Here is a 24,124-nt window from a genome sequence, read left to right on the forward strand (position 1 = left end):
TGGAAACATAAAGGTGGATCAAGTTCGAGTAAATAGTCAAAATGATCTATAGTATATGAATAAGACTGGGTACCTTATTCCGGTAACACTATTGGATGCGGCCTACTCTGTAGTTGTAACAAAGAGTTGTAAAGTGCTACAAATGAAGTGATCCTAATTCGTTAATGTTGGGACATGAGAAGTGGGGGTGTCCTTGTGCAAAAGGGTTTGTACAAGATCGGACCACGAAATCAGTTACTCTTACTTTATAACGCTGTTTACTGTTTAAGACTTACTATTTCAAAGCGATGACCTAGGTAACTTGACCTAAATCCCGAGCTAACTATGAACTCCTGTTTATTTGGAATTATTCTTAGATTTGCATAGGTGAGGTTGGCTCAACAGCGCCGGCTCAATAAACCTCCCATTTCAGGGGTAAGATCGGATAGATAGCTAGAGACATAAGGTGCAAGACAGAATTCACTCCTACCCGCTTTTAAGGATAGTAGAAAGGTTGTTCCTTTAAGTGCTGATCCTGGGTCTTGAACAAGGGGCTCCGACCTCTCATTAGCCCGAGAGGGACTCGGTTTTGTTGATTGGTTCACAAAACAATTGTTCATTAGGGGATCAGTGGGGACTTAAGGAACAAGAGGGTCATTATTACGAACAATCTGTGAAGGGTTGACTTACTAATCATGGTTATATTAAGTGGACATAATATATCTAAGGGGAGTTCAACAATGGGTTTTAGTGGAAGTGACCCATTAGTTAACGAATGGGGGTTAGATCGGTTTAATGAGTTTAGTAGATTAATCCGAATCGTTGGAGCCCATGATCTGTAGGTCCACGAGGTCCCCCTACTAGCTCGAAAATGGATTAGCTCTAGACTAGTGTGATAAGTTAATTTGAAACGTTCAAATTAGAATCAAACGGAATTGGAGAATATATATTTAAATATGATTTAAATATATGAAGATGGATTTGTGTAAAATTAATTTAATATTGGATATTAAATTAATTAGAATTATTTAAATTGTTTAAATAATTATTTGTTAATTTTATTAGAAAAGAAATTAATCTGTAAAATTAATAAATTTTTATTTTAGAAATCAAAAGTAATTTTTAAATCAAAATATAGATTTTGGAAATAGAAAAAAAATACAAAAATGAAAACTTGGATTTTTTAACTTCATCTTCAATTAGCTCACAAAGAACCCACTATTTTCAACATTCAATTACTCCAAGCATGAGCTGCATCCCATGCAGCAGATCTCTTTGCATGATAGTTTGCAATATATTGAAGAAATTGGAGTTTCACATGGGTTGCTGTTGTGAGCATTCTCCAAATTCTCTTTGATTCTAGCTTATTTTGAGTCCCACAACTCAATTTAGAGTACATAGTAGGGAATATCTTGTGGTGGTCTTCACAAAGATTTGGAGCTTATGATTCTCGTCGCTTCCGCTGCGTGATGGTATGTTTCAACAATATCAACGTTTATTTATGTCTATCACAAGTATAATTAAATTTTGTTATTTGTATAAATATTTTCCTTTAATTTTTTATTTTTGAAAATCCCCAAGATATAAATAGATGAGATTAATAATAACCTGCGGCTTCTTGTCGTCTCCAGTCAGCTGTTCTCTCTCGTGTAGTTGGACGCGCTGTGTTGCCGGTGAAAGTGAAATTTGTTGAAGAATCCCTTATCATAATCTTTGATTATTGAATGTAAGTCTCTCCTAAGTCAGATTTCTGGTCGTCTTTCATCAGATCCTCACTTTAGGTAATTGAAATTTTCGCATCGATGGGGCTAATTCTTCAAGCTTCAATCAATGGCTATAATTGCCATGCCCTAATTTCTGCTGCGACAGGAGGGCTTCCATTAATCGACCTCCGACGCCTGAACCGGAGGATGATCGAGAGCACCACCCCACTTTTCAAGAAACAATCAACATCAAGGTCTGCAGTTTATTCGGTTCGGTGTTTTTTTTTTTTTTTTTTTTTTTGGGTATGATTTTAATTGAATTTCCTTGTTTCCTCGTGTACAGCTGATTGAAAGTGGCGAAAAAGAGCGGTTGAAAGAGCTCTTGAGAGAAAGGCTCATTGAATGCGGTTGGAAAGATGAGATGAAAGCACTTTGCAGGTTTTCTCTACCCACTCTCCTTTGTATTAATTCAATTCATTTATCGATTTCTCGTTTTGTTTTTTCTACAAATGTTTGATCAATTCCTGTATCGTTTTTACCTTGGCAAGGGGGTTAATCTGTTGTCAGTTTAGATATTAGTCGTTAATCAACGAGAAATTGTTAAAAGAAAAATGATGATGTGTATGGCTTGATGTGTAAAGATAGTTCTGATATTAATTCAAACGGAAATTTAGAATCGATTCAGCTCTAGTTTTGTCTAAGGGTCTTTCATTAGCAGCTTTGCAATTGGAGCTGTGCTATATGCTCATATTAAGTCTTTAATTGCGGAGGCTTAAACTTTTTTATCTCCCTATTGTTTCTCCAGGGCATATGTAAGGAAGAAAGGAAGGAACAATGTTAGCGTTGATGACCTTGTGCAGGTCATTACTCCAAAAGGCAGAGGTTTGTTCTCACTTCCCATTTTAGAAATGGTTGCCGCTGGTGACATTTATCATTAACTTCTGTTGACTATCTATCATTCAATAGCTTTCGCTGCTGAAAGGATCCTTGATATGATACACCCTCTAAACAATTACTACATATGATGCAAGAAAACTTCATATTTATGATCCTGGAAAGTCTCCAAGTTTAAATACTTTTATGACACAATATGAGGTGCAACTACCTTTATCTGCATACATACCCAATTACGTTCTGACCTGCCCCTGTAAGATTCATGTGGTCACCAAGTTCTTTGACAGCTCTTACCCCATATGCTCAAAGTACTTCTATTAGAGATCTTTATTGTAATCACCTATAGGTGTTGGGTTTTTCCCATATTTCATTTATTCAATAAAATGTTTCTTTATCCATATGCTCGAAGTACAGTGAATTGGTGTTGTCAAGTTAGAGGACTCCTTCTGAGCCAATGTACGAGATCATAGTTATCAACCTCATAAACATCAATAACAATAGGAAAGCCTTTACATCGGGAGAATTCCTTCACATCAAATCAAATTACAAGGAGTAAATCGGGTTTTAGGACTTGGAGAATGTTTGATAAAATAAGCATCAATAGACCAATAATGTAACTGATGAGTTATGCTTGGTTGATAGAAAGTAGACGTGAACTATTCAAACTCATGGAGAATTTCATTTCTTATAAATAAAGGTAGTATGTTTCCTGAAAAAAAAAATTATAAAGGTAAAAATTCCTGTTATATATGTAATGTGATCGAGGGGTGTTCTGAAAATGAGTCAGTAAGAATTCAGAAGAAACTCACTTAACACCTACATAAGTTTGATTTTTGCACCCTTCCAAAGAACCAGCTTAACACAAAGGAGAAAGAATTGAAGTCATCAAGGGGTTTTCATTGGTTCTCATGAGNACCACATGAGGAGACCCCCCACAGCCATTTGCCCATTAAACCTCCATAATCTTCCGGTTGATTTTGTGTTATTTACGTTTAAAAATATTTCCCATGAAAGTGAATTGCATTACATCTCATGTCAAAATGTATTTGCCATAACATTACTTGTCTTGCACTCTTTTCTGTACTCTGACTTGAGAGTTGTGTCTTGATTACACGTACATTTAGTCATAATCTTATCTCATTCAACTAGTCAAGTGTGGTTCTGGTTCTTGCCAAAATCGTTTCTGACTCTAGTTCAAACGTTATCATTGTCCTGTAGCCTCAGTTCCAGATTCAGTGAAAGCCGAGCTGCTGCAGCGCATCCGATCTTTCCTTGCATCAACAGCCATCTGACATACACGAGATGACTGCAAGCTGCCGAAAAGTATCTCCTTCATACCCTTACTAAACCGGCTAAAACCAATTAATTTACTTTATATGTGGAATTTGTTTGGACTATTTATCAAACTAGATCGATTCTGATGGAGAATCCTAGTCAAGTTCCATTTTCAGGTTACAAAGAATGTCGCATTGTATAAGCTCGCTGTCAACAAAATCCGGGTTAGTGAGTGTTTTGTTGTAGAATGCATGTAAAAAGCTAGCTGTATGAGATTTATTTAATGCTTTCATGATGACAACTCTGTTTTTACCGAAAATTTGGTTGGGTCTATTTTGATGGTATAATTATATATTTTGATTTGTTCAACTGTTTAGTACTGCAACTGTCAGTATCTTATCATCTTCTTTGCTAGTGTTTATGGGGCTTTCATGTGTGAAACTAGAAGAGTTGGAACAATTTTGAAAGTTCAAAAGGCCTTCAGAATGCATTTTAAAGTTTGGGGGTTTATTAGATATAAAATTAATAATTTAAGGATCTATTAGATACTTTGTAAAGTTTATAGACATATTAGACACAAACATGAAAATTTAAGAACTAAATTCATTGTTTAATCGTTTTTCTTAAGTTAAAATATATCAAATATGCTTATTATGACCCCTGTTTGAGAAATTATCATAAATAACTTTCAAATATTTTCATCTTTTTCACGACGAACACTTTTTTAGAGAATTCATTGAAATAGTTTTTTTCCATCCTCCCTGATTAAGCTTGACCACCGAGATTCATATAAAAACATAATTTTTTCATCTTATATCAAAATTATTGATTTTTTTGAGCTTTTTAGTGAAAGCTTACCTTAGATGAACACTATGATTCTACGTAATATTTTTAATATATTATGCCATCTTTTTAAATTTTATACTAAATCTTTTTTTTTTTATTTCAAATTTTATCACAAATTTTATAATCTTTTCAAAATCTTATATCAAATCTTACATCTTTTCAAATATTTTCCAAATTTTTTGATCTTAGGTAATCTTTTCAAATGTTATAAAAAAATGCGATTTTCTTGTAATTTTAAATCGGATCGAATCGAAACTTTAGTAAAAACTGAATTCTTGATTTGGTTTGGTTGGTTTTAGTTTTGTTTTTGTTTTGGTTTGGTTGGTTTTGATGATCTCCCTTAACGAGTATAGCTCCCCTGTCATATGGATGTAGACCAAGAGGTTTATGGTTCGACTATGTTTTAAGTATACAAAAAAAAGCCTAAATTCTAAATACGGGTAGAACCCTCCCCAAATCATGAAACCTAAAACCTTAAGTCGTAAGCTTTAAATTTAAAACATAAGCCCTAGAAAACAGTAAGTTCAATTATAAATTTAGTCATTAAACTTTTATATCCGTGTTTAATGGAGGCTTGTCGTGGCCTACGTCGTCGGTGTTGCTCTCTCGGGTGTAGTGCATTTGGAGGCATGATATGTCAAAGAAGTCTCTTGAACGTGTTGTCTCTGCATATTAATAGGTCAATGAACTTAAAAAAATATATGATTATTGGGCTCATAGTCGAGACTTCTCCCTGGATTTGCTAAAGATAGTCAAGAGACCTTATTGGTCCCTGTTTGTATCTAATATATCTTTAAAATTTTAAAAATGACAAATAGTTTTCTAAATATCGTCAATAAGTCTTTGATATATTGCCTTTTAAAGTTAAAAATCTGTTGGACATAAAATCAGATTATGTGTCTAATAAAACATTAAAATAACAATTTTATCATTAATAAAATCATGAAAGGGGAATTGCAATGGGTAGTATGACAACATTTTTAAAGAATTGCAAAATATAGCAAAATCTATCAATAATATACTCTTGTTAGTGACATACTCTCTCACTACTGGACTCTAAGAGCTGAACTTAAATTTTGTTACATTTGATTTTTTCTGCATTGTGCTATATTCACTAATATTTTAGGCTTGATTGCTATATTTGCAATTGCCTCAACTTTAAGAGATATCAAATAGGTCAAGGGTCTATTAGACACAAATTGAAAGTCCATAGATTTGTTAGACATAAAATCAATAGTTTATGAACACATATTAGAAACTTTTTAAAATAATGAGAGAGAGATACAAAATTGAGATTTCAATTATGTTCTATATTAAATAAACTAGTATAAAAAACATATATTGATAATAATATATACATCAAGTCCCCTCTAGCCAAGCGATAGATTCAGTTAAACAATAATTGTATGAGCTATATTCGATTTGGGCATACTCATTATCTTAGGCTCATAGTCGAGAAGTCTCCCTGGATTTGCTAAAGGCTTTCTTTTAGTCAACTACAAGAACAACCTTATTGTTCATGATTTAACTTACCATGCTCGAAGATTTCATTTTTCAGTGAATGGACTCAAAAATCACTTTTCATGAATGGAAAAAAAAAAAAAATATATCATTGACAGTCTTGTTTTTTTGTTGATTGGATAGTTTCTTAAGTTCTTTTTGTGTTTGTCTGTACTATTATATATATATATATATATATATATATATATATATATAATCCCAAAAGTCTCCACTTTTTAAGGGCTTAAAACATAATTTCAAGCACTTAAAATGGTTGTTCCAATTAGAACATTACACTCTAAAAAAGAAGAAAAATATCATTGCACATTTTTCAACATAAATAGTTTTAGGCATTCCCAAACTCAAGGTATCAATATACATGCCTTTAGTATACCTTAAAAATGTAACCCATCCTTGCAAATATAGAAGGTTCCTAAGCACCTATTGATGTTATCATAAGAGCACTCAACTCAAATTAAGCACATCATTTGAGTTGCAATTCTGTTAATTAAAGCTTCAAAGTTGATTAGGTAAATTCTACATTGGTGCAAGCTAGACACTAAAACACCAAACCTACACCATCTAGAATTTCTTCTTTGTTCTTCTTGGAATATTTTAATGCTTCCATTACATGTCTAATATTTTAAGTTTTATATTTGTGTCTAATAGGTCCATGAATTATAAAAATATAATTTAAGTTCCTAAACTTTTGATTTTGTGTCTAACAAACTTGTGAACTCATAAAAAATGTCGTATAAGCTTTTGAATTTTTAATTTTGCATTTGATAGGTCTGTGATATATTTAACATTAAAAAAAAACAACAAATCTATTTGAGGAAAAAAAAACTTGAGTTTTATGCCTGATAAGGCATATATTCATGAATTAAAAAAAAGGGTCAAATTGGACTATAAACTATTAAACATAAAATCAAAAGTTCAAGCCTTGTTTGATAGTCATTTCCACTCTATTTGGTAACCATTTTGTTTCATGTTTTTGTTTTCTAAAATTAAGCCTATATGTACTATTTCCACCACTGAATTTCTTCATTTATTATCTACTTTTACCAATTGTTTAAAAAATCAAGTCAAATTTTGAAAAACTAAAACAAGTAGGTTTTAGAAAGTTGTTTTTGCTTTTGGAACTCGTTAATAATTCAACCATTGAAAGATGCAAATCATTATAAGAAATTGAGAGGAAATAGAATTTCCAAAAACCAAAAACAAAAAACGAAAACCCCGTTTGGTAACTATTTCATTCTTTGTTTTTAGATTTTTTAAATCAAGCTTATTTCCTTCTCAATTCTTACAATGAGGTGCATCTTTCTTAATTACAATGACTGATTTTTTTGCCAAATTTCAAAGACAAAAACAAGTTTTTAAAAGTTATTTTTTTTAGTTTTCAAATTTTTTTAAACAATTGGTAAGAAGTAGATAACATAGAAAGAAATTTGGAGGTGGAAGTAATGCCTATAGGCTTAATTTTAAAAACAAAAACAAAAAAAATCAAGGTCTCGTTTAGTAACCATTTCGTTTTTCGTTTTTTGATTTTTTAAAATCAAGTCTATTTTGTCCACATTTCTTATCGTGATTTGTATATTTATCAAATACAATAGTTGAGTTCTTAACTAAATTCCAAATTCCAAAAACAAACTCTTACAAAGTGCCTTTTTTTTTTTTTTTTTTTTTTAAAGTTCAAAATTTAGTTTGGTTTTTTAAACAATTGGTAAAAAGTAGATAATTAAGAAAAAACGATGTAACATTTATAGGCTTAATTTTAAAAAACAATAACAAAAAATCAAATGGTTATCAAATGAAGTTCAAATCATTACCAAACGAGGTCTTACAAACTTATTAAACATTTTTTAAAGTTCAAAAACCCATTAGAAATAAAATTGAAACTTCTATTATAATCTAACATATTTTACCACCAAATATAGTATTGAAACTAAAACTTAAAAAAAGAAAAAAAAGAAGAAGAATAAGAAGAAGAAAATACAAAAAGTCCCAAAATATTAGAAGATGGCTAAAACTTGTTAACTTGATTAATTAACCAAAGAAGAAAGAAAGAGCAGCAAAGTCTTAAAAAAGAGAAGTGAAAAAGGAAAGAGCAAAGAGACAGCAGCCATTGACAAGATTCTTCTACACATTCACCAAAACAATCACAATTCAAATTCCATGAGTCATTGATTTTCAAGCAGAACCCATCAATCTCCTTCTTCTTGCCTCTATTTTGCTTCTGGATTTGGCAGAGCTTCAGCATCAATGGCAGAACTTTGCCTTGACATCGATATCGACATCGAACTATGAGCTCTCGGATGATAAGCCGATATCTTCTTCCCTTTTCCTTCATATATAATTCCGTCTTCTTCATCTGAAACTTTGCATTTTTCGCCTAAAATTATTGTCTTTGTCCAAATTGAATCTTCTCCTTTGATCTTATCTTTCCTCCTCTGTCTCCCTTCATCCAAATGATTCCTCACAACCGAAAGACTTCTCGGAACTTTGATGCTCATGCTTCTCATATGGTTCAATTTTCTCTCCGATGCTGATTTCGAAATTTGGCTCGGTGGGCTCGAACTCGCCACTTGTTGCATTTTTGGAGGCAGAGGAAGTTCTTTCATCCTCTGTTCGTCGCCGTCGTTCTCTGTTTCTCCACCAGATGGATTTGCCGGAGATGGTGTCGTTGTTGTCGGGGAACCATTTTCGTCTGCTTTGTTGTCTGTGGCGGTGTGAGACGAAGCTTCTGACGGCGTCGATCTTCTTCGTGACCGAACACCGCATAACGTCGTGATCATGGCAATAGCCGCTGCCATTCCGGCCACCAGAAGGTATAGAGAAATCGCCGGATGAATTAACGGGTTCTCATCCGTCGGAAAGCTTCTCACCATGACTAAAACATTTAAAAAAAAGAGGAAAAAAAAACCCAGCAGAGGAACTCTGTTGTCATCTGTTCATTTTGTGGAATACTCTGTTTTTTGCTCTTCTTTTTTCTCTCCTTCTGTTTCAACCCCAAGAATCCCAACGAAGAAAAATGGAAGAAGAAGAAGAAGAAAAAATGGCAGGATTTGGTTGGTTTCTGCAAGGAAATGAAGATTAGAAACAAGGAAGAAGAAGAAGAAGAAGAAAGAAAGGGGATGTGGTTTTTTTTGGGCTCTGTTTTTCCAATGAAACGGGGCGAAACAGAATGCTTAAATATAGGAGAAAATGGGATAGAAACAGAGGTGGAAAAGCTTGAGTTTTATTGCATTTCAATTGAGTTTCATTTCAAGTTCTTTCTGGTTTGCTAAAAATAACCTAATGTTTTTAGATCAATTTTGATGACAGCCCAAAAGGGAAGGTGGTCAATTGTTTGTGGTGAAAATCATGGGGAAATTAAAGCTGGATTTTTCAATTTGTTGTTGTAAGCTTTTACCCCTTTTTCAATCTGATCCAACAAAATTAACTAACTCACAATTAATAATAATCACATTTCTTCAATTTTTGTGTTAAATTTTGTAGATAAATGAATAGAAGAAAACTTAGCATAATTCAATATGTTATAATTAACATGTATTCTTTCTTGTGTGGTTGGAGGATTGATTCTGTTGGGATAAACACTATATTTTTCGGATAAATTATCTCACTTTTGTGTGAATCTAATATAATACTAATCAACTAGCAACAACCATAATAAAGTAAGATACAAGGAATTTTAACGTGGAAAAACCTCCTCAATGTGAGGAGTAAAAAACCACATACCGAAATCAAAATCTCCACTATAATCAATAATGGCTTGCAACGAGTTTTCTCTAGTCACAACTAAAGGCATACACCGTAAATATCTCAAGATTAACAATCTTGGCAACAAATTGAGAATAATAAAATTAGAAACGTCTCACTTGAAGTGACAATCAATTACCCACAGTATCTAACTGTAGGTAGCTCTAAACGAAATATACACCGTCCAGATTGAAGACCTTTGTGTCAAGAACATACTATCAAAATTTTTGCTCGATCAAACCACGGATCGATCCCCAAATAGCTGAAAAACGACGTTGGTTGGAATGCAAAAAACTCTAATGTTCTTTTGTCGTTTTAAACACTCTCAATTTGCATGCATCACCAAAACTCGTGGCTGTTGTATATGTTTCTTTTTTTTTAAAAAAAAAAAAAAAAAAAAAAAAAAATGATTTGGCCCTAATGGGCTTGGGTCTTAATTTGGGCTTTCACAAAAAAAAGGTGAAATAAACCCAACAAATCTTCCTCTATTTCACTTCATGGAGGAACTTGTCATTCCAACAATGGAATGACAAAACTCAAGCTTCTCTCTTGGTAGATCTTTCGTCAACATATTGGATCCATTATGATTAGTATGTATCTTCTCAAGCTCAAACAATTCATCATTCAAAGCATCTCTCATCCAATGATACTTCACATCTATATGCTTTGTTCTGGAATGAAATATAGCATTCTTATCAAGATGAATAATACTCTGATTGTTGCAGTATATCATATATCTTTGTTGCTTGAAGCCAAGCTCCTGTATAAAGTGCTTAATCCACAACATCTCTTTGCAAGCCTCTGCTGCTATAATATACTCTGCTTCAGTTGTAGAAAGTGCAACACACTTCTACAACCTTGACTGTCAAGACACTACACCACCTACAAATGTCATCAAGTAAGCGAAAGTAGACTTTATGTTGTCTAGATCTCCTGCCATATCTGAGTCAGTATACCCAGCATGTATGGGTTCCCACCTCCAAAATGTAAACTTCAAACTGGAAGTGCCTCTAAAATATCTCATGATGCACTTGACTGCCTCCCAGTGTTGTTTTTTTGGATTGGACATAAACGACTAACAACACCAACGATGTGAGCAATATCAAGTCTAATACATACCATGAAATACATCAAGCTCCCAACTGCTGAAACATAAGGGATCTCGCTCATATCTTCCTTCTATTTATCTGTAGAAGGACTTTGTTTGCTATTGACTGGATAAAGGAGAACAGACCGGTTTCTCTTTACTCATGTTGAAATGTTCAAGCACCTTCTTCAAGTATTGCTCCTATGACATAAACAATTTCTTGGAAGCTCTGTCTTAAACTATTCGAATTCCAAGAATTTTCTTTGTTTGCCCAAAATCCTTCATGCTCAATTATTTCTTCAATCTGTCAATTCTCGAAACATTCCTGCCAACAATCAAAATGTCATCAACACAAAGCAACAATAAAATAAAATCATCATCAGAAAATTTCTGAACAAGAACACAATGATTAAAAGTAGTCTTTTTGTAGCCCTGCTCCCCCATAATTGACTCGAACTTCTTATACCACTGCCTCGGTACCTGTTTCAAACGATAAAGACTTTTCTTCAATTTATACACTAGGTGCTCTTTGCTTCCTGCTCAAAATCCTCTGATTGTTCTATGTAGATTTCTTTTTCTAAGTTTCCATGAAGAAACACAGTTTTAACATCTATCTGCTCAACCTCTAAGTCAAGACTAGCAACCAAACCCAAGACTACACGTATATAAGACATCTAGACAATTGGAGCAAAAATTTCATGAAAGACGACATATTTCTTCTGATTGAACCCTCTGACAACTAGTCTCGCTTTGGAACGCAAATTAGAGTGTTCTTCCTGTTTCACTCTATAAACCCACTTATTTTTTTAGTGTAGTTTGTCCTTTAGGCAATTTAACAAGCTAAAAAATGTGGTTTTCATGTAAAGATTTCATCTCATCTTTCATGGCATCAATCCACTCTCTTCCTTGCTCATCTTCTATGGCCTCTTCATAACTCTCGGGCTCTCTTCTATCAATCAATAACAAATATTCATTAGCTGAATATCTTGTTGACGAACATTGATCTCTGACAGATCTCCTGAGTGAAACATCTGTAAGAACTTCTGTTTATGACAACTGTTCCTGAACGCTGTTATCTACCTCAACCTATTCAGAACTCTCATCTATATCAACAAACTGATCACTCTGAACCTCATTTTTTATCTGTGTAGAAGGCGGTGTCAAAGAAACTAAACTCAAATAAATCAGATCATCATTGTGCTCATACTCTGTTTTATCTGTCTTCTTAATGTCTAGTATCGTTTGGTCTTCAACAAACATAACATCTCGACTTCTTATGAGCTTTTTCTGTATTGGATCATACAATCTATAATCGAACTCATCTTGGCCATAGCCAAGAAATATACATAGTCAGTCTAGTCTTTGCATCAAGCTTTGATCTCTCATATTTAGGAACATGAACAAAAGCATTACAACCAAAGACACGTACGTGTTCATAAGATATATCCTTATTTGACCATATTCTGTTTTGAAATTTTGATCCCAAAGGAACACATGGTGTGAGATTCAAAACATGAACAACTGTATTCACTGCTTCACCCCAGAATGATTACGATAACTGTGACTTTGAAAGCAACCATCTCATTCTATCAACTAGTGTTATGTTCATTCTCTTAATTATCCCATTTAACTGAGGAGTCTTAGGAGGAGTCTTTTGATGTCGAACACCATGATTTCTGCAATACTTATCAAAAGGTCCACAATAGTCACCTCCATTATCAATCCTAATACACCTAAACTTTTTACCAGTTTCTCTCTCAACAAGGGCATGAAACTGTTTAAACACCTGTAACACCTGATCTTTAGTCTTCAAGGTATAGACCCACGTTTTCCTTGAATGATCATCGATAAACGTCACAAAATATGACGCATCTCTAAGTGTTTTTATTTTCATAGGACCACACACATCAGAATGTACCAAGTCTAGTGCATTTGGTTTCCTTAAATATTGAGATGACTTAAAAGTAACTCTAGCTTGTTTTCCTATCACACAATGAAGACATCTTTTTAGGGGTGCCCTCTTTATATCAGGAAGATGATTTTTCTTGGCTAATATCTTCAAACTCTTCTCACTTATGTGACTGAGTCTTTTATGCCAAAGCTCAACACTCGCTTCATCATTCATTGTATTTATATCACAATAAGTGATCTTAGCCTTCATATAATACAGTGAGGAATATTTCTCTCCCTTACCTACCACTATAGAGTCTTTAGTAAGTTTCCATGTACCATCATAGAAGGTATTGCAGAAACCTTCATCATCAAGCTTACCTGTAGAAATCAAATTCATGCGAATATTAGGAATGTGCTTCACATTCTTCAAAATCAGCTTAGAACCATTCTTGTTCTCCAAGTGTACATCTCTGATGCCAATTACTTTTGTTGATCCATCATTACCCATCCTAAAACTGTCGAAATCACCAGGTGTATAAAATGCAAAGAAATCCCTCTTTGATGTATAGCATGAACTGAGGCACCACTATCAATCACCCAACTGCTTTGCTGTGTAGCAATATTTAGAACATCATTGTCGAATAAGATATAAAAATCTTCAATGGCTACAGTAATTTTGTCTGCATCACTGTCGTCATCATTCTTCTTTTCCTTGCTTTTATCATTTTTATTGTCCCTTTTAAATTTCTGACGCTTCTTTATATGCCCTTTCACATGACAATAATGACACTTAACATTTGCAAACCAGCCACACTTACTTTTGCTTCTGACTTTATCCATCGAACCTTTACTTTTACTCTTCCCCTTCTTTCAGTAACAAGAACATCTGATTGTGAAGAAGAGCCCTGTGACTTTCTTCTCATCTCCTCGTTCAATATACTACTTTTTACTAAGTCCATACTTAGTGCACCATTTGGAGTTGAGTTCGATAAGGAAGTTCTCAATGTCTCCCACGAGTTCGACAATGTATCAAGGACCCATAACCCATGTATCTCATCCTCAAACTTGATATTCATAACTAATTAATGATACCTTGGAATGTACTCAAGTGATCTAACATGAGTGTTCCATCTTCATACTTCAATGCCATCATTTGTTTGATCAGAAACATTTTATTATTACTAGTTTTAGGGGCACATAGCGACCCAAGCTTGTTCCACATAATCCATGCATGAGTTTCTTCACCAATATGGTTTAGAAAATTTTATTCTACCCATAATCTCATAATCTCACACACTTTCCTATGACATAATTCTCATTCTTTATCAGTTTTATCATCAGGCTTTTCTTTAGAAAAAAAAAACCCGAAAGATGCAATCATTCACATATAAAATATCTTCCATTTTTCTTTTCCAAACTTGATAATTTAACCCATTAAATGTAACCATCTTAGCTGAACTAGTATCTATATTCAACACAAGACAAACCCAATTAACTTAATCGATGGTCTGATACCACTTTGTTGGGATAAACACTACATATTTTGAATCAATTATCTCACTCTTATGTGAATCTAATAGAATACTAATCAACTAGCAACAACAACAATAATCAAGTAAGGACACAAGGAATTTGAATGTGGAAAAACTCCCTCAATGTGAGGAATAAAAAACCACAGACCGAAGTCAAAATCTCTACTATAATCAATCATGGGTTATAACGAGTTCTCCCTAGTCACACTAGAGGCATACACAATAAATATCTCAAGATTAATAATCTTGGTAACAAACGGACAAATCGAGAAGAATAGAATTAGAAAAGTCTAACTTAAAATGGCAATCAATTACCCACGGTATCTAACTATAGGTAGCTCCAAACAAAATCTCCACTGTCCAGATTGAAGACCCTCGTGTCAAGAACATGCTATCAAAATTTCAGCTCGATCGGACCACGGGTTGATCCATTTTGTTGGGATAAACACATCTTTTGGATCAATTATCCCACTCTTGTGTGAATCTAATAGAATACTAATCAATTAGCAACAACAATAATAATCAAGTAAGGATACAAACAATTTTAACGTGGAAAAACCTCCTCAATGTGAGGAGTTAAAAACCATGGATTGAATTCAAAATCTCCACTATAATTAATAATGGGTTGCAACAAGTTCTCTCTAGTCACAACTAGAGGCATACACAGTAAATATCTCAAGATTAACAATCTTGGTAACAAACGACAACAAATTGAGAAGAATAAAAATTAGAAACATCTCACTTGAAGTCACAATCAATTACCCACAGTATCTGACTGTAGATAGTTCCCAACGAAATCTCCATTGTCCAGATTGAAGATTCTCATGTCAAGAACACGCTATCAAATTTCAGCTCGATCGAACTGCGGATCGATCCCCAAATGGCTGAAAAACTTTGTTGGTCGAATGTAAAAAAACTCTAATTTTCTTCTGCCGTTTTAAACATTCTCGATTTGCGTGCATCACCAAAACGGCTAGCCGTTGTATATGTTTCAAAAGAAATTGATTCGGCCCTAATGGGCCTTGACCTTAATTTGTGCTTTCACCAAAAAGGTGAAATAAACCCAACAGATAAATAAAGTGAGTTTCGTTGTTATGATAATTCTACGAGGATTTACTGGTAAAATATAGCTTGCTTTTTTCTTTTTTTTTTGGTTTCTTTTTGTAGTATTGATTTAAATAAATTTAGCTAATATAAAGATAATTTAACTAGTTAAGACATATGTCAACTGTCAAAAAGTTAGAGGTTCAAATCAATCATCTATTTATTATACCCAACGTTCACAAAAGGACTATTTTTTTCTTTTTTCTTTTTGAGTTCTCAAATTTTGAATCGGTTTTTAAAAGTATTTGCAAAAAGTAGGAAAAGAAAATCTAAGACAATTATGTGTGAGAGTAGAGAAAACCAATAACAGAATAATTACAAAGTAGGCCTTAATTTCATTTATAATTACAATCAAACTTTACAACTTTTGTGTCCTCTTTTTGATCAATCATTTATCTTTTGCTATAATTTTGATATTTAATAAGCTATGACTTTGCTCTTCTTTTTTTTTTTTTTGTTTTGTTTGTTTCTTTGTTCTTTCATAACATTAACAGTTAACTCTTCATTTAACAAAATGAGTGGCTGAGAAAAATAATGGACATAGATGGAAACATTTCACAAATGGAATGCTCAATAAAATGGGAACAAAATAATAATATCATTATCTTCATATAACAAGCTGCAAATTATGAATATGATTTGGTTTCAAACTACTGACCTATTCAATGAATAAAATGAAATTAAAAAAAAAAAAAAAGAACAAGAAAAAGAAAAAGAAAAAGAAAAATATAATAGCTTTTATTTCCAAAGTTTGACTAATTGACTTTGTTTACATTTCAACATTAAGAAAACTCCCAAAACAAACAGATCAAAAGATGAAGAAGAACAACAATCAAGAACTGAAACACAAATCTCCCAACAAAAAACAAATGATAGATAGACTATTTAATTGAATAGAAAATTTTCCCAAATACATATTCAATTGGATTTTAATTGGGGGGGAGGGAAGAACTCACCACCAGCCATAAAGCATTTGGGTATACTTATCCTTAAGCCATTTGAAGCTCTTTCTAAAGGATCCTTTCATCTTGCCTTCAACAGAATACATCTTGTAACTTGCAACTCTTTTTTTCCTTTGAAATTCAGGGTCTGCAACAAATCTCCATGATTTTGAAGATGACCCAGAAATGCTTTTCCCTTTCTTCACAGATTCTTGGATCTTTGGTGGCCCATAATACTTCTGAATCTCCATAGATGAGTTTCCATAATAGCTTCTTCTGTCATCATCCATGGAAGAAGAAGAAGAGGAAGAGGAAGAAGAAGAAGAAGGGAAGAGGAAGATGGGTTGGCTTTGTATTTCAACTAATTTTATAATGTTTTATTTGGGAGTTGGAAGAAACTGAGTTTTGGAATTTATGCCCCCTTAATTGGACAAATGTATTTTATTATTTTATTAGTGTGTGTGTATATATATTTTGTTCCTTCCAACCACCTAAAAGGGAAGGGGAAAAAAACATCTTTGAGTTGAGATTCTTTGACTAACAAAATAAAAATGAATTTAATAATATTATAATAATTGGAAATATCCGGGAAAAGTATTCTGTGATGTATATGTATGGTTTTAAAAAACACTCAGCTAACGAAAGAAGAATGTGGTATTAACGTGTGATATTGATAAATGATTTTGAATTTTCTTTTTTAGAGTATAAGAACAAAAAAAATAAATAAAAAAATAAAAAAAAATAACTCAACTCACATATAGATGTGCTGGCAATCAAGAAGTTTGTAGTCTGAATCTTTTGATACAAAAAATATTGAATCCCTGAACATGATAAGTTAAACCGTGAGTAACAGAATTATAGTTTTGAGGACAAAAGGAGAAACCTAGAATAGTAGCTCACCGATTTAAATCTCAAATGTCATCTACAAAGGTTGGACTTCATCGTTGAAATGGTCCTGACTTTCAATTAGATTCCAAAAGATCATGGAGTCTATTTCAACTTAGAAAGAGTAAATTTTTGCTTCCTCAACCACAAGAATACCATTCAAGAGCGCAACAACCTTGGTAAGTTTAACAAGATTGATGAACTTTAAAGAGCATATGGATCACCGAAATGGAATTAGGATTATCGAGAATCTGATTACAATGAGATTTGTTAATTGGAATCAAGATTACTAGAAATGCTAAAGTCTATGTTTGGGGTATAGGGTTAGATTTGCTGGATTTTTCATGCCTATGTTTGGATTGCAAGGTTAAGTTGGTTAGATTTAAATTAAACTTACTTGGTGGTAATTAAGCCTCTTTAATTGAGAACTAACCGTATTTTTAATCGTGCACAAAAACTAGATTTTTGCTTGCAGCCGCATTACTTCCTAGGAAAAAGTTTGATGCTATCATGCCCTAAACTGAGTCAATTGGGATTTTCACAACTAGTTCAAAGCTTGCTTATTTTCAATTTCTAAGGGATTCGTCTACTTCTAAAATGAAAAGAATTTCTTGGGACATGAATCTCAACAACTACCAACACATTTGGAGTCTATTTAGATTACCAAAAGTCATCATTTTGAGAGAGCAAAGCCTTGGACCAAAATCTACACCTAGAATCAAACGAAAGCTTCCCCTGCTTCAAGAATGAGAGTTCCTCTAAATATTAAGGTTCCTAATCAAAACTTCATTTGAGAGTGTTGTAAGTGAGACCTTAAGAAAGATTGAATAGAACCGAGAGATAACCTTAAAAGTAATCAACTTGTCCATAGCTACTATCTCTTCCCATATATAGCTTAAAAATTATCCAAACGACAGATGGAGCTTCCACCTTCCCAATGCTAAATGAAGCTATATCAAGAAAGACTTTTCTTGAGTTTTCAATCATTTTCTTGCAAGAGTGTCAATGCACGCCCTTATGTTTTCTTCGATTGTTGTAGTTCGGATTGCTCCACCTAAATTGAACAAAAACGAAGCGATTTCACCTAAGTCATAAACCCAACCATGATACGTACCAATAAGACCACCATAAGCCTTTGACACAAATGGTACATGCAAATTATGGGTGATATGATCAATGTGTACCGGGGCTGAGAATCTCATCAAAGACAATATTCAATAAATGAGAGAGAATATCCAAACCAACAGCCCAACAAAGGTAATGGCTAACAACTCCCCGGGTTTGTTTAGTTTGAGATGCCAGACATCACTCTACTCACTTAGGACACAACTTGTCCACAATAGATCAAAACTAGCTAAGGAAGTTCATTGTCAACTTAAGGGAAAAAAACATCCTCTAATAAAACTTTTATGGTTTAAAAGTAATATATACACTCCCAAATATTATATTCAAACTCTAACTCTACTACCACGTGCGCCTCATGACATGCTGACCAATAATCATTTCATAAATACAAAGGCACAATCTGACCAAGATCTATACTAAATGAAAGAAGAAAGAAAAAATATATATGGTTCAATTTACAAAAAGAAAAAAAAAAAAGAAATTGTACAGAATCATTAAAAAAAAAAAAGTGCTAATCACTACAATTTACAAAAAGATGCGTATATAAGTAATCCACATTCAAAATGGCAGGCAAATTCTCAGAGTCGGGTGGCCGATAAAAGTTCTAGCAGGCTTGTTGGAAACTCAAACGCCTGATAGAAAAAATGTTAGGAAGAAAGGGTAAGCTAACAAACTCAGTAGAAAAAAATTTGAGAACAATTTACTGATAAATATAGTTGTAAATCATAATGTATGAAATGCAATAGAAAAATCTCAACTAAGTAGTACCGAATTCTGCAGGGCAGGCAAAGAATTTTTGTAAGCCTCAGAGATACCGACAGCAATGTTGGAGAGGTAGCTCTTCATATCTGAAATTTTGAAACTAACAAATTCTTTATATTCTGAGACAGAGTCAACACATGAAACTAGTTCACGAGCACATATTTGAATTTCTTCTTCTCCTTGCTTTATTGCTTCCTCATGCTTCAATTTGGCATTCTTCACAGGACAACAACAGATGACAGTAAGATTAGAGGAGGTTCTAGCATATAAAATAAATTTAATAAACGAAACTGAGGTGGTGGAAAGTCTTATAACTACTAGTATACTAAACTGCCTTCCCTCCTAGTTTAGGTGTAAGATAAGACTCAATGAGACGGTACAATGCTTATAGAAATCTTTGAGAAGACTCACATGGTTGTGTTAATGAAAAACTGATGACCAGTCCATCTAGATTTTGGATAAATCTAATCCAACTTATTTACAAATACATATTAGCAAAGTCTAGTCGGTATATTTGAACTATTAGTCATTGACATATCAACTAGTAATCAACTCACTTAGGTACCATACCATGAATTAATATCAAACTTTAGAACCAATAAAAAATCAAATTCAAAGTGTGTGAGTCAAACATGTCACATTTTAAACATTAAGAACCAAATAGAACCTAAACTCAAATATTAAGGAATGAAATGTCAGTTTTAAAAACCTAAGAATCGAACAGACACTAGATTTAATTGTAGCCATTTAAATCTAGATTTAATTACAAACAATTTTTAGAAAAGAGTTAAGTTATCAATAAATCAATTTTTATTCTCATTACCTCAACTCATTACCATGATTTCCCAAATATAATGTTTAATATACTACATAATTCCGACATTTCACTCCCATATGTAAGTGAAAAGAAGAGTAAAATTCACTCTTGGTCCTTAAGTTTGAGAATAGACTTCTGATTGGTCTCGTTTGAGGATAGACTTTTGTTTGGTCCTTGAACTTCAAAAACCAACAAGTCTAGTCCCAGACCTTTAAGAAATCGTTCTAAAAGGTCCTTGGACCATTAGTCAACTAACTCAATCATGATCTGACAGTTAACTTGTTGACTAGATTTGTAGACATGACTTTTAACGAGTTGAAACAAAAATTAGCTTACATCGCATTTCTCTCCCTACCCTTCTTCTTCCTCCCTTTCTCCTTCGTCTCTTCCAGTCGTTTCTTCCGGTAAGCCTGCCATTGCTAGTGTTGGATTGATTTCACGCTAGATTTTAGTTGGAACTTGGAAGGGGTAATTAATTAGCCCAATGGCAGAGATCAAAGGGGGGATGGAATCTCTTATGGATAAGTATGGAATCATGGAGCAGATTGAAGGTGAATGACTCACAACACTTTAGATGAGTTCTACTTATCTGGTTATCCCTCTTTTTAAAAGCTAATATTAAAATCTCTCTCATTTTCATCTTGCATTTAATCATCATGGGTTGACCTAGTGATAAATAATGGGCATGAGTTTGATAAAGGTCAAAAAGGGAATGAATTCAATCCATGGTGGATACCTACCTAGAATTTAGTATCCTACAAGTTTCCTTGACACCCAGATGTTGTAGGGTCAGACATTTACATCTTGCATTGACAGAATACAAAAGGTTACACTTGTCTTTCTCCTTCATCACTCCCACACTCTTTTATCTCTTAGATTTATTACAAGTTTTTTTTACTTATTTTAAGTGTTGATGGTTAAAAGCTTTGGGGAAGAAAGTGAGAGGTTTGGGCAAAGACAGTTTTCTATAGTGAAGGAAAGTGAACGGATTTTTGCACTCAGACAAAGGAGAAGGAGCAAATGAGGAAGAAGGGTAGGGAAAGAAAGAGAGAGAGATGCCACATAAGCTAGTCAGCAAGTTAACTACCAAATCATTATACAGTTAACCAACTAATGGTCCAGAGATCTTTTAGAACCAATTCTTAAAGGTAAGATACTAAAATGTCAGTTTTTCAAAATCAAGTGTTAGCCCACAGAAATAATAGTCCTCTTTCATAGCCAATTGCTCACCAGGTATCCAAAAGAAAGAGAAAAAGGGCCAACTTCATAGAAAAAGACTATTTGAACGCCCTAACCCCCCACTCCCAAAAAAGGAAAATTAAGACAACAATTATAGTAGCCGTATAATACCTTCAAAGTCTCCAATGCTTCTCTTTCCACCAGATCTAAGTTATGAGCTTTTTGTTGAACATCCTCAACCATCTTCTTAGATTCTGTGGAGCATCTCAATGCATGATCTCGTATTTCATCTTTTAAGGAGTTTAGTTGTGTTTCAACCTAGAAGATAGAAACCATTAACACAATCAGCAAATCATTTAGTACGAGATAGCTCCTAGCACCCAAAAAAAACCTTCATCAACAAAATGGAAAGAGAAATGTTGAATTAAAATGAAGTTTACTGCAATTATTTGCAGCCAAGTTTCAAGTCTGGCAGCAAGTTGTGTTTAGAAACTTCGCTTGTAGGCATAAAAAAATGAACATGCAGAAAGTAAGACAACTAACACATCTTGAATCAAGTGCCAATATCTTTATATCATGTGCTTACTTCATGAATATGGGATTGAAGGGAAGCTATTTCATTGTGTCTCGACTCAATTTTAGCAGTATTTTCACTTGATTGTTTCCTGAGAGAAATCAAATCGTCCAACTTCACCATGGAACTTTTTTTTATGTCCTCTACAAAGGAATCGAGTGCAGGCTTAACGGTTGTCTTATAGTCAATCCCCATCACATCAGTTGGTGTTGACCCCTTTGCATTCAGGAAATACTGATGACAATTATCGAGCTTTAATCTAATAACAACATAAGGAAGTTGTATCAACAAAGTAATTATGCTAAATTTGTAAGGAAAAATTCCAATTACAATTAGTATAAGAAATTTAGGATTCACTAACAAAATATTTTCAGAAACTCAAAGAGATTATGCTCATAAGTATCATTTGAGATGGATAAGTTCCATAAGATGCAGAATTCACGAAAATAAAATCAGAGGAGACGAAGAGCATAACTAACAATCAAATCAAAAAACAACCCCAAACAACAATTCAATACAATTAAAACTTATTCTCAGTCGATAAGATTCTTGTCTATAATGGTTTCAAAAGGACGATCCGTCGAAATAAATTTAAACTCGATTCTACAGTATGAAGGTATAAAGTTTGACACATTGGAAAACGAGAACTATATGATAACAACAATAAGTATAGAAAAGGGAAAGAATGGCAACCTCCTCATAGCCTGGTTACATTCTATAGCCATGACCTCAAGCTCCTTAAATTTATTCCCCATAGCTGCATGAAGATCCCATGTCTTCTCCTCCCACACGTTCCTGGAGACTTCGGCATCACTGATATCCCTCTCCACAGCTTGCAATTCTCTCCTCATCCTTACCACATCTCTATTATTAAACATCTGAGAATCCACCCTCTTCCTCAGCTCTCCATGCTCTTCACAAATCTTCTTGTTCTCCTGCACTTTAACTTCCAACTCCTTTTCCTTTTCCTCCAAATTCTTCTTAATTTCCTGCATCTTCTCACTGTACCCAGCGATCATTGTATGGAACTTCTTCACATCCTCTTCAAGCAGACTCTGCTGCTTCTCAAGAATCTCCCTCTGCGAGGGATTCGACCACAAGGCCTCAGCTTTTGCTTCGAGCTCCTTAACTTCCTCCTCTAATTCCTTCAAGCTTACAACAACATCATCCCTCTCTTTCTTCAACCGCTCCATAAACTCCTGATCCAAAGCCTCCACCAAATCATCATCCCCACGTATATATTGTACATAGTTATTCAGCGCATATATATTCACATCGTTACCCGTAATAAACGAATTCGAATCGTTTGCAAGGTTATAGTTATAAACAGAAACCTGCACAAGCCAGTGAAGTAGGGCAAGAATTTGGTACCACTGATGAGGAGCAGGGGGGTTCTTGAGGATGCTTTTATTGATTTTGAAGGGATAACCAAGAGATTTGAGGATAATGGGGAGATCATCCTCAAGCTTAGTCGAGTGATAATCGAGACATTGAAGAAGCAAATGGATGGTATCAGTGAGATCTTTGAGGGAAGGAGGAGAGAAGGGTTTGAATGTTACGTTGAAGGAGTGAGAGAAGAGCTCCTTGAGAGACGAATTGATGGAGTTGACAGCGGAAATTTGAACAGCTCGCTCTTTGTACATATTGATGGAGGAGGAGGCGGCGGCAGGACGAGCCATTCCGATGGAAGAAGGGCGGCTACTGGCAAAGCTGACATCGGAATCGCGGCGGAATTGAGGAGTAGGCGGCGGCGGAGGATTGAAAGACCCCTTTCGATGGCGGCAGCCGGTTCTCTTCATCTTCATCTTGTCTCCGGTCAGTGTCTTCAGTCTCCCGCGGGTATAAATTTCAAAATTGAGAAATATGTAAAATAGTGAAATTGGGATGGCTCTTTTGCAAATAATCAAACGTTGTTTCCTGTAGTGGTAATTTCAATAATTGATGTGACTGACGTGGCATACCAGTGAAATTCCACCAATATCATCTCTCCATAATTCAAATTTCCGTCGAAACCTTTATGTTTTTATCGATATTTTTAGATTTTTATAAGTTTTGACATTGATATAGAAGTGAATTAATATTTTCATTATAAGGTAGAAAATTTACCAAATACAAAAATAATCATCAAAATATTACTAATATAAATAATATACATATTGACTTTTTTGAAAATCATAAAATTTTTATTTATTAATTTATTTATTATTTATTTTTTTTGTTTTTATAATTTTTCTAGAAATATACATTGAAATTGATATTTTATCGATAT

General features: G+C 33.8%; 3 protein-coding genes across 4 annotated transcripts; 1 reads left to right on the forward strand and 2 right to left on the reverse strand.

The window, feature by feature from the left end:
* Positions 1 to 1,564: 1,564 nt before the first annotated feature.
* Positions 1,565 to 4,227, forward strand: LOC120075108 (transcription and mRNA export factor ENY2). Of its 2 annotated transcripts, XM_039028281.1 has the most exons (6): positions 1,565 to 1,705; positions 1,849 to 1,936; positions 2,026 to 2,120; positions 2,488 to 2,564; positions 3,795 to 3,899; positions 4,028 to 4,227. In XM_039028281.1, coding segments are annotated over exons 1-5 (336 nt in total). In that variant the 5' UTR covers positions 1,565 to 1,703; the 3' UTR covers positions 3,869 to 3,899; positions 4,028 to 4,227. The 2 variants fall into 2 exon arrangements, with proteins under 2 accessions (XP_038884209.1, XP_038884208.1); XM_039028280.1 differs by having other exon boundaries at positions 3,795 to 4,227.
* A 12,058-nt stretch (positions 4,228 to 16,285) lies between these two features.
* On the reverse strand, positions 16,286 to 16,973 carry LOC120075092. Its single transcript, XM_039028256.1, has one exon. It carries the CDS (start codon positions 16,801 to 16,803, stop codon positions 16,525 to 16,527), a length of 279 nt encoding a protein of 92 aa, XP_038884184.1. The 5' UTR covers positions 16,804 to 16,973; the 3' UTR covers positions 16,286 to 16,524.
* A 2,074-nt stretch (positions 16,974 to 19,047) lies between these two features.
* Positions 19,048 to 23,700, reverse strand: LOC120075325 (kinetochore protein NDC80 homolog). The gene is made up of 5 exons (XM_039028618.1): positions 22,549 to 23,700; positions 21,868 to 22,114; positions 21,453 to 21,599; positions 19,292 to 19,501; positions 19,048 to 19,155 (listed from the first exon to the last, which is right to left on the reverse strand). Exons 1-5 carry the CDS (start codon positions 23,658 to 23,660, stop codon positions 19,102 to 19,104), a joined length of 1,770 nt encoding a protein of 589 aa, XP_038884546.1. The 5' UTR covers positions 23,661 to 23,700; the 3' UTR covers positions 19,048 to 19,101.
* Positions 23,701 to 24,124: the final 424 nt, after the last annotated feature.

The sequence above is a fragment of the Benincasa hispida genome, chromosome 4 (genome assembly GCF_009727055.1).
Source record: "Benincasa hispida cultivar B227 chromosome 4, ASM972705v1, whole genome shotgun sequence".
NCBI lineage: Eukaryota > Viridiplantae > Streptophyta > Magnoliopsida > Cucurbitales > Cucurbitaceae > Benincasa > Benincasa hispida.